An 11011-nucleotide genomic window follows, 5' to 3' on the forward strand; every position below is an offset into this window, starting at 1 on the left:
CATTTGATATTTAACCACTAGCTTTTCGGTGAAGGAAAACATCGTGAGGAAACCTGCATACATCTGCGAAGAAATTCAAAGGTGTATGTGAAGTCCCCAATCTGCATTGGGCTAGCGTGGGGGCTATAGCCCTAACCCTCTCGGGCTTGAGAGGAGGCCTGTGCCCAGCAGTGGGACGTAAATAGGCTAAATAATTATTAAATGATACCTACCGGATGAATTGAAGAATCGGTTCGGTAAAATAATAATATTCTTTATTGCAACCATGGTATTCATATCAAATTTCTAAGATCTGAACCGAACATGCGTATTCGGCAAATTCCATTTAGGTTAATTCGCTAGTAACTGGCCACCCAAAACCAAAAATGAATTCTATTCACCTATTTCATTTTAGGTGGCCAGTTATTAAAACATACTAAAATGAATTCATTTTTAGTTTAGGGCGGCTAGTTACTGGCGCCCTACGGCCTATCTCTAAATAATAAATGATCGGATTTTTTTTTCGTTATTTGGCATTCCGCCATTCCCTTTTTTAGGGTTCCATATTCCAACAGAGGTTTCGCTGTCAATACGATCATTCATATTTGTCTAGGTTGTTTTATAAGGAAATTAAGAGCAAGTCTAACTGGTATTTTGTAAAGTATTAAATCAAGTATGCTAATTACTAATGTGAAGTAATGTGTCTTCTCATTAGGACATTAATCAAAGTAAAAAGGAACCTTAATCGCCATCGCGATAAAAGACTATTGTTCAGAAACAAAATTTATTCCAAAAATATAAATAAAATCGAAATGAATGTAAAAACCATGTAAAAAACATAGTAGAAATGCAATAGCAATAGGGAATTTAGGATACAATAAGGACCCGTTAATAGAAAGTAATGAACTTATAGAGGAAATTTTGATTTATTATTTCCACATAGATGTGTCCAAAGTGCGTTTCATAACAGGCAGTAGGCAGATCTTCTGGAAAACAAAATTAATTCGTGTTTGAGTACAATATATAGAAATTAAGGTTCCGATCGGGAATGGAGCGCTACATTTTCAAGTACATCAATAACAACAATTACGATATTTCATATATTTATTATCGTATTACAAAAACAGTTACCATATTATGTACAACTGGAAAAAAAGTTACAATACATTGTTTCTTTCTTCTAGTACTTTTGTGATTGAAATAGCCTCTCCAGTACCCGATGAGACCTCTCCGCAGGCTGCGGGGAGGCCTGCGCGGAACGGGGGCCATCCGGCCGGGCCGGTCTTATTCTATATATATTAAACTTATATTGATACGTCTATTATACTATTATACGTTCATTAAATTAACTAAAACGCAAGTGACGGTCCAAATTAAATGAGTTCCAATAAAAAAATCGGCACAGCAGTAGTTAGGAGGTTCCTCCTAATACTCACACCTTATATATATCGCAATAGAACGCAGGACACAAAGTATGAACCGGGGATGGGTGGCACCTCAGATGAGGTTGGCCACGTCGCTGGGCATTTCCGTAATAGTCGTGTGGTAGAAGTCCTCGATGTCCTTCAGCGCCCTCTTGTCTGATTCAGTAACAAAGTTGATCGCAATTCCTTTACGGCCGAAACGTCCACCTCGTCCAATTCTGAAATTAATATGCAATGATCATTTTGTGCCAAAAATTAAAAAAAAAAATGTTCTCAAGCAAACTAATATATAATACTAACAGCAACAGCAAACTGACTATTGGCAGGTTTGTGACTACACAATATTTAGTTGCTACTGACATCAAACATTGCGATTATGTAGAAATCGCAATTTGTTAATACAGACTTTTTGTTCTCCAGCAATATTTGTTCAAACAATTCGTCATCGCGTGTGAATTATTAATTAGTTAGTCACAATCGTACATACCGATGGATGTAGTTCTCGCGGTTGGTGGGAAGATCATAATTGATGACGCAGGAGACCTGCTGCACGTCGATGCCGCGCGCCAGCAGGTCGGTGGTGATGAGCACGCGGGAGGAGCCCGTGCGGAACTGCCGCATGATCACCTCGCGCTCGCGCTGGTCCATGTCGCCGTGCATGGCCGACACCGTGAAGTCACGCTCGTGCATAGACTCGGTCAGCCAGTCTACCTGCAAAAGTTAAACATTTGGTTTAAATATAGCAATGGATAAAATAGACAGTAAAGGCATAGTCACGTGTTTTAACTTTTTCTCCTTTGTAATGAGACGAAAATCTTGGTTAGCCTTCATTTTCAGTTGAAGTTTAGAAGCCCAGCGAAAGAATATATTTTTTTCAGAACTATTTATTAGTGACATTGTAATTACAATCTGAACTGTTATGTGTATGGTGTTTAACATGCTTGTCCCAATCTGAATTAAACCTAACGGTTTTGCAATAGAGACTTGCTGTAACTCGTATACAAGGCACGGACAAGGAGCATTCCACGAAATTATCTACCGCTGTCCTGTTTTTACAACCCGAAGTATCTGAAGATTTGCAGGTATAGGAGTTTGTTTTTCTCTCTCCATGGATGTGAAAAGAAATGCTCAGTAAACTAATCATAGACTTAGTTTTAGGTAATATACGAAATAAAATGCGTAGTCTATGGAATGCCCCTCATCTCCAGCTTTGGGGCAATTGTTAAATGTGACTATTTTATTTACAAATATCTATCTTTATAATGAAAACTTTTGTTAATGATTTCTTCAACATGAAAACACTTTCAGGAGCCTAGGCTTGATGAAAATGCAACTGCATGTAGCAACATAATAAATTATTGGTTTGTAATATTTTACTACTGAACTTCTGTTCAGCATTAGTTTCTACTAATATGAACAGATTAATATAACTTACAGTTTAGGGGTTTTATATATATAACTAACATACCTTGCGACGGGTATTGCAGAAAATAACAGCCTGAGCGATGGAGAGAGTATCGTACAGATCGCACAGGGTCTCCAATTTCCACTCTTCCATTTCAATGGAGATAAAGAACTGCTTAATACCTTCTAGGGTAAGCTGAAAATGAAAATGGATAGATTAAGTAAGTTGACCTTTGTAGCAGCCTCCAGTTTACCTAGGTCTGTATTCAATGCCTTTGTAGTTTTTCCCGTTACAAGTTGTATTGGCAAAATTTTATAATGTAGTTTATTAGTAATGTGCGGACGACTGATGCAATATACGTCAAAATCATGTCAAACAATATATGTAATTAAAATCCCACCAAAAACATTCTGTAAAAAACTAGCCAAGTCTCGATGGAGCTGCTTGTTTATCTCTAAAAAGTAATGAAATCTAGACAAAGTCGTGCCAAGTCTAAGGTTCCTTACTGCGATTTCTTTATTATTATAGTTAATGTTGTGTGACTTGGCCGTTGAAGGGTACACAAGGGTACAAAACCAGATGCTCCATGACACCATTGCACCAATCTGTCGCCAGAACCGCTACCCATTGACGATGGAAAATTGCCACTTGGAAAACGTTGATTCAATAACCAGTCAATTGTAGGCTTGATAAAGCTGCGTATTTCAATAATACTTATGTATGGGCGAGCCTGAAACAAACACTTCTTTTTGGTGCAATGGCAGATTGGTGCAATGGTGTCATGGAGCACCTGGTTTTGTACCCATGTGTACCCTTCAACGGCCAAGTCACACAACATTAACTATAATAATAAAGAAATCGCAGTAAGGAACCTTAGACTTGGCACGACTTTGTCTAGATTTCATTACTTTTTAGAGATAAACAAGCAGCTCCATCGAGACTTGGCTAGTTTTTTACAGAATGTTTTTGGTGGGATTTCACTTCTTTTTGTAGAAACGTGGGCATATTGATTTATTTTATTAGATTTTCTTATTTAACACATTTTTTTTCTTTTTAGGAGTAGTTTTTTTATTATTACAAATCATTCTTTTCTTTTTTAACCGACTTCCAAATCCCAAAGGAGGAGGTTATCAATTCGGTTGTATGTTTTTTATTTTTTTATTTTTATTTTTTATTTTTTATGTTTGTTACTCCATATCTCCGTCATTACTGGACCGATTTTGAAAATTATTTTTTTGATTGTATGTATATGCATACAGATTGGTCCCGTTTTTGTCAAAATCCAGTTCTGATGATGGGATCCATGAGGAATCGACGGAACTCCTCAAATCTTAAAGGCATACACATGGTGATTTTTGTGTTTTTATCAACAAATCAAGCATATGCATTCAAAAACGTGACATTTGATGAAGTGGAACTGCTGATGATGATCAGAACGGAACTCTTCAACGACGCATAGTTCACCTTTGGCGATTTGTCCTCTTCGTTATGTTTGTTAAGCAAGTTAAGTTTTTAAGCCACAATTTTATCAAGCTTGAGTTCTGATGATGGGATCCATGAGAAATCGAGGGAACTCCTCAAATTTTAAAGGCATGCGTATAGAGATTTTTGTATTTTCATCAGAAAATCAAGCATTTTCATTAAAAACTGTCGCATTTGATGAAGTGGAACTGCTGATGATGATCAGAACGGAACTCTTCAACGACGCATAGTTCACGTTTGGCGATTTGTCCTCTTCGTTATGTTTGTTAAGCAAGTTTAGTTTTTAAGCCACATTTCTGTCAAGCTCGAGTTCTGATGATGGGATCCATAAGGAATCGAGGGAACTCCTCAAATCTTAAAGGCATACGTATAGAATTTTTTGTATTTTCATCATAAAATCAAGCATTTACATTAAAAACTGTCGCATTTGATGAAATGGAACTGCTGATGATGATCAGAACAGAACTCTTCAACGACGCATAGTACATGTTTGGTGATTTCGAATTTCGATTTTGACTTGGACTGGGACCCGGACTCATACCCGGATCCGGTTCGGACCCGGACTCGGACTCGGACCCGGACTCGGACCCGGACTCGGACCCGGACCCGGACTTGGACCGGGACTCGGACCCGGACTCTGACTCAGAGACCCGGACCTTGACCCGGAAAACCCCTATGATACCTAAACTAAATAAACCGCTATGATTACCTACCATAAAATGTAGGTATAAAGTATGATGATGCCAAACCCCTCCCGCTCAAACCCCCGTACACCGCACCGCATGCGCCGTTAAGTGGGTTAGTTAGGTTTGAACTGCGATCCTCACAGAACCGAACAAAAGTGGGTTAGGTTTGGTTAGAACTGCGAGCCTTACAGAAACGAAATGCTACTAGAAAAATGGGTTTGATTAGGCTCGAACTGCGATCCTCACAGAACCGAACTGCTATCAGAGAAGTGGGTTAGGTTAGGCTAGAACTACGACCCTTACGGACACGAAATGCTACTAGAAAGTACTGTTTTTACCTCCTTTTCTACATAGTGCACCATCTACCATAATCTTTCACCGGGCCCCATAGAAGTCGGTTTTTTTTTCTTAAAAATTATTTCCGGTTCTGATTCTTGTACAGTAGCAACAGTTTTTCGTATTGCCCATTCATTAAATCTAATAATTAAATAATAATCAGTAATCCGTCACTAATCATCATATAATGACTTGGCAATCGCACATAATGCTTTACTCGTACCGTACTCGTAAATATGTGTAATGCTCAAACTGCAATTAGCGCTAGCGTTATGTTCAATTAGAATTATTTTTAATAGGTGACGATGATCCTTTTGTCATTATGCAGCCGTGCGATGGCCAAGTCATTATACGTATTACAAATTAAAGATATCTTATTGATACGGTTTTAACACCCCCTGGCACTGATTAAAATAACCGACTTGGTTTCACATTACATCTCAAAACTTTTTTGTAGTAAAAGCGTTGCGAGACTTGCACCTTTTTACATGTAATGTTTTTGATGGGATCTCATCTCTTTTTGTAGGCAGTCCTTCTTTTCGGGTACTCATACCCATACTATGTATACACATATCATAACTAAACATATCTTCATTCATACTCACATCGTACATCGTAGTGTACCTTTACTTTACTTTACCTACTATTTGTAGGAACTGCAACAGTAACTTTGTAATATCATATATTTATATGGGATTACAAACTTACTTATGCAGTTCTTAGATCTTTAAAACGTGACTGATATTGCAATATTTTTGGGTTTTCCCTTTATGTGGCCATTAAACCCTAACTCTGTACCAAATTTCAGCTCTCTGAGTTTATGGGAAGTACTAGTTCTATTCTGATGATCATGAGTGAGTTTCATAAATGCGAAACTTTGCTTTCGCTTAACTTCGGAACTAAATGACCTACAGACTTGAAATTTTGGATTTTAAGTATGTGATTATAGCTTACTGGATGACCAAAATTTCTGCGTTCTGGTCTTATCCAGAGGTTCTCAAATAGGGGCCTGAAAATGCGGCGAAATGGTTCCAGTAAAGGATGGTACGGCAGTGTTTGCTTCGCGCTCGACTTGGCGGGGGCACTGCCGTGCCCCCCGATTGGTTTAAATAAGACAACATGATTTTGATGTATATTGCATCCGTCGTCTGCCCATTATTTATTAGCAAAGCTTACTGCTGTTAGGTAGCAATCATATATAATGACACTCCTGGATAAAGTTCACAAATTGGGCTGTTTGAAATTTTCTGCCACTACATACAAATTTACTGTAAAACTACAACCTAAACAAAAATAATAAAAAAATATAACAGATTATGAAATAATTGAAACTTTATGTTTTGCTTTGTGTATAGCCAAAATAGGCTGACAGATTAATGACTATATTGCTTATCAACATATTTTTATAAACCGGAAAAATGAACAAGTCTGTTGATCTCCTTTTTTGTGCAATCTTAACACTATAGGTTCAAACAGCAAAATTATCATGCTTACGATCTTCTACAAAGATAACACTTGATTGATAGTAAACAAATTTCAGAATCTTCATAATTGAGCACAATAGGTATCAAAAAAGCTGCCACTGTTTTAGATCAGCAAGCATTTCAAAGTTAAAGTAGGCATTAGTGTAATTTATTTTTCAGTTCATCTTAAATCATACTAATACTATTTTACAATTATGGTGAAGGTCAGTCAAGCTTTTCTTGCTTGCTAACCTTATTATTACAATCTGCTTTACCTATTCTCAATTATGAAGGCAAAGGAGGTCCTGAGTTCCTTTATAAAGAAAAAAAATAAAAATCTAATTTTGAACTACAATGGAATAAAAGAATCTTCCAAATTTAAAACTACAAAAACGAGACAGGGTCTTAGGAGGCCAGAGCTAATGCAAACTAGAAGCCAAGGTTAAAGATAAAGTAAAAACATTAGTGTCCGACCGAAGGTTCGGTTTCGGTTTTGGTTTTCGGCCAGTTTCGGCCAAAAAATCATGTTTCGGCTGTAGTTTCGGTTTCGGCCAAAAAACGGCCGAACCTTTCGGCCGGGCCGAAACTTACGAAATGTTACTTCGGAATAAGACTAAAAGTTGGGGAATAAGTAGGACAACAATATTAATACCTACATATTAGTTATACTGATTCATGTATAGGTACAGAAATTAATTGGTTTATTATAAAACACAATTCCACTAATCAGGGCGACGGTCGATGCAGTCTTAAGAGGCTGTCAATACCTATAAAGCACACACTGTCTAATTGTTTCGGAGTGATGAGTGATTTTACCTCAATTTATTATTGGTTTGTGTTCCACATGTCCTCTACTTCAGCTTAGCCTTTCGCCTCGCTGCACCATGCTCGGCCTGCGGTCTCGCTTTTTAATACAAAGGACATTGGTTGGAGTCTGTGCACAACTTCTTATCCCGAAGCCAAGCACGGCTTTGACTTCGCATGAAAGTTCGCCTCACTAGGGCACTTCGGACTTTTAGGCCCAGGTGAAGATTGGTATCCGGCCTTGCGATATTGTTAACAAAAAATTTGCGCCCACGTTTTTGGTTGACATGTTAGCTTGACTGACGAATGAATAGAGTTAGACCAAGAACATTTTGCAATGATTTTGATAGCATACGCAGTGCGACTAGTGCAAATGTTATTTATACGTCATAATTTCATAGAAGCTTTGACGTTTATAATAACACTTGCACTGCGTGTGTTATCAAAATGTTGCAGAATCATCTTGGTGTAACTCAAGTAATTTTCTTAAAAAACTGCTTAAGTAACATCAATTTCAAGGATATTGGGTGTTGACAGCCCCATAATATGTGTATATAAAAGGGGTTTTATGACATTTTTTCAACGATTTTAACAAGTCTACAAAAGTTTCGGTTTCGGTTTCGGCCGAAACTAGAGCCAAAGCCGAACATTCGGTTTCGGTTTCGGCAAAAAAACATGTTTCGGTCGGACACTAAAAAACATACAACTTACCTCCTCTTTCTGCACAAGAATACGAACTGGCTCCCTCATGAAGCATCGAGATACTTCCAACACATCGTCAGGCATGGTAGCCGACAGTAAGATAACTTGGACATCAGCCGACAACATCTTGAATACATCATGGATCTGGTCTTTGAAACTGAAAATTAAAAACAAAGTAATAAGCCTATGGAATGTAAGGCTGTGTACTGTGTTTAGAGAATATGAACACAATTTCTAAACGAGTATTGAATGCTAAAGCACTTCACACACACCTTAATTCAATAACTTATGACATACACGGAAAGCTATGGAGGAGGCCTATGTCAAAGGACGAGTTCAAATTATATCTATCTATCTATCTAGCCCCTTTGTTCTGAGTTAGGTGTGCCGCTTGGCGAAGGCCTCCTCTAGCTAGCTAGCTTATATATATGAAACTAAATTAACATATACTATGTATGTACCAACTAACTTCAATAATAAAGGCTAATTACAATTACAGGGATGCAGGTATACAATTTCACTTCTATGTCAATACAGGGCCATAGCAATCTATGGCCCTGTCATCAGTAAGTGAATAAAGGTGTGTGAAGCATTTCATTGCAAGCTCATAAGAAATCTAGGTCATTGAGAGCAAATATGTATGACTCACCCTCGGGACAACATTTCATCAGCTTCATCAAGCACAAACAGCTTAATGGTGTTAGCGCGGAGGGCACGGCGGGTAATCATGTCGTAGACGCGTCCGGGGGTACCCACCACCACGTGAACACCACCTTCCAGCTGACGAATATCCTCGCGCACATTGGTGCCTCCAATGCAAGCATGGCATTTAGCATTCAAGTGATCACCAAGAGCTATTACCACCTAGAATTATTTTAACTTGTTAATAATATAAAAATCAAACAATATTAACCACAACACACAATGTCACTCAAAAATTGCACAGAAACTATTGAAATTAAATTTACTAACCTTTTGGATCTGCTGAGCCAGCTCTCTGGTCGGCGCCAGAATTAGAGCTTGGCATTCACGAATACTAGTATCAATATGTTGCAAAATTGAAATGGAGAATGTTGCAGTTTTCCCAGTTCCAGACTGAGCCTGAGCTATAACGTCGCGTCCTTGAATGCAAGGCATAATAGCGCGTTGCTGGATTGCAGATGGCTTTTCGAAACCATAAGCGTAAATTCCTCGTAATAACTCTTCCTTCAAATTCATGTCATCAAAGCTTTCCACGACTTGATGCCAATTTGTGTCCAACGCTCCTTCGGGCTCCATACCCGGAGGCCCATCGTAACTGACTGGTTCCTTAGATGGCCCATTCTTTGAATCCTCCGGCCAATCTTCTGATCTGTGAAGTAGACGAGTGTTTATGTTTAAGGTGTAGTAGGAACATTATAAAGGAATCAATCCCGGTCTACGTAATTGAAATAGGGACTATGAATAAGTAAAAATCATTAAAATTTCGCATCAGTTGTGCTTCTGTCAAAATGGCATTTTGTCGTTGGTCTGAATCCAAGATGAGTATAAAATATAAAAATAGCTGCAAAATTGCAAATAATTTATATATCTTAGTTATGTCTAAAACAGTGGAACAAATTACATTACACACGTGCACTATGCTTAATTTATAATACATGTTCTCCTGCCAGCGCCATGTTGGCAATCGGCGACCACGAAGGGGCGAAGTATTGAATAATTGTGCAAAAACTATGCATGTACTAATACATGATACAATTAGACATTGAAAACCACATGATGTTACTTTGATAATTAAACAAATAAAGCTCAAATTAACTCAGAAAGTACTCTTACCTTCTTTCAGGTGAATAAGACATGTTCCAATCGCGGTAGCTGAACGGAAAAGAACTAGCAAGGTCAAGTTGAGTTTGATGAATAGAAGCTTTTTTTTTAATTATTGAATAATCAGAGTTTAGATAGTCACTAGTGTTAAATATATTTTTATAATATTTTTATAGGATTTATTACGGGCTTTTAATTTTGAAAACGTGCTGTATCACGAGAAGATGAGTAATACTATATTATTGGGAAATAAAACAACGGAAGTACGTCTACGACAAGAAATTTCAATTTGACTTAAAGCGAGAAAGCGTTATACAAACTACAGCTGGTTAGGAAGAGACAGATGGTTAAGATTTCCAGAAATCTATATTATACTCTATGGTTTGTTAATCGAAACTCATGGAAGGTAGATTTAATAAATCATGAAATTTATTTTTATATCATGTTGAATCATCTAAAATATATAACTTTTGTTAAATTCTAAATGTTAAATAAAAATAAATTTACATTTTTATCAATTAGAAAATCATCACATGTTTAATCGCTTTATCGCGTCAACTGCAAATGTAGCGGTTTTAACCATAGACTTATAATATATATATATAAAGACGGTGTCTCAGCGAGCTGTCACTGTTGCCACTTTTGTTTAGTGTACGATTAACAATTTAACACCACCTTGCTGTAGCCATGTCGATAAAGTCATATCGATAAACTATCGACATTTCTTACAATTTTAATTTTACTTCAATGAACAAAAACGCTTTTATTCTTTATTGTGGTTATCAGATCACAATTTTATCGTCACGCCCCAGCAGGGAACCAAGGGAAAGTTCAGATATTTAATTAAAATACATAAATACCTACTAAGATATGTGTTCCGCAATAATTGAAATATTTTATTATATTCTAATATATTTATTATTCATT

General features: G+C 37.2%; 1 protein-coding gene across 4 annotated transcripts; it reads right to left on the reverse strand.

Annotated features, from left to right (window-relative positions):
* Positions 1-746: 746 nt before the first annotated feature.
* LOC134663834 (eukaryotic initiation factor 4A) lies at positions 747-10255 on the reverse strand. 4 transcript variants are annotated; one of them, XR_010098181.1, is made up of 8 exons: positions 10097-10255; positions 9254-9632; positions 8931-9145; positions 8291-8438; positions 2872-3003; positions 1891-2114; positions 1416-1621; positions 747-962 (listed from the first exon to the last, which is right to left on the reverse strand). XR_010098181.1 is itself a non-coding variant. In XM_063520346.1 (7 exons), exons 1-7 carry the CDS (start codon positions 10117-10119, stop codon positions 1477-1479), a joined length of 1266 nt encoding a protein of 421 aa, XP_063376416.1. In that variant the 5' UTR covers positions 10120-10255; the 3' UTR covers positions 1066-1476. The 4 variants fall into 4 exon arrangements, 1 of the variants encoding a protein (XP_063376416.1); XR_010098179.1 differs by having other exon boundaries at positions 747-965; XR_010098180.1 differs by having other exon boundaries at positions 1412-1621.
* Positions 10256-11011: the final 756 nt, after the last annotated feature.

The sequence above is a fragment of the Cydia fagiglandana genome, chromosome 4 (genome assembly GCF_963556715.1).
Source record: "Cydia fagiglandana chromosome 4, ilCydFagi1.1, whole genome shotgun sequence".
In the NCBI taxonomy this organism is placed as follows: domain Eukaryota; kingdom Metazoa; phylum Arthropoda; class Insecta; order Lepidoptera; family Tortricidae; genus Cydia; species Cydia fagiglandana.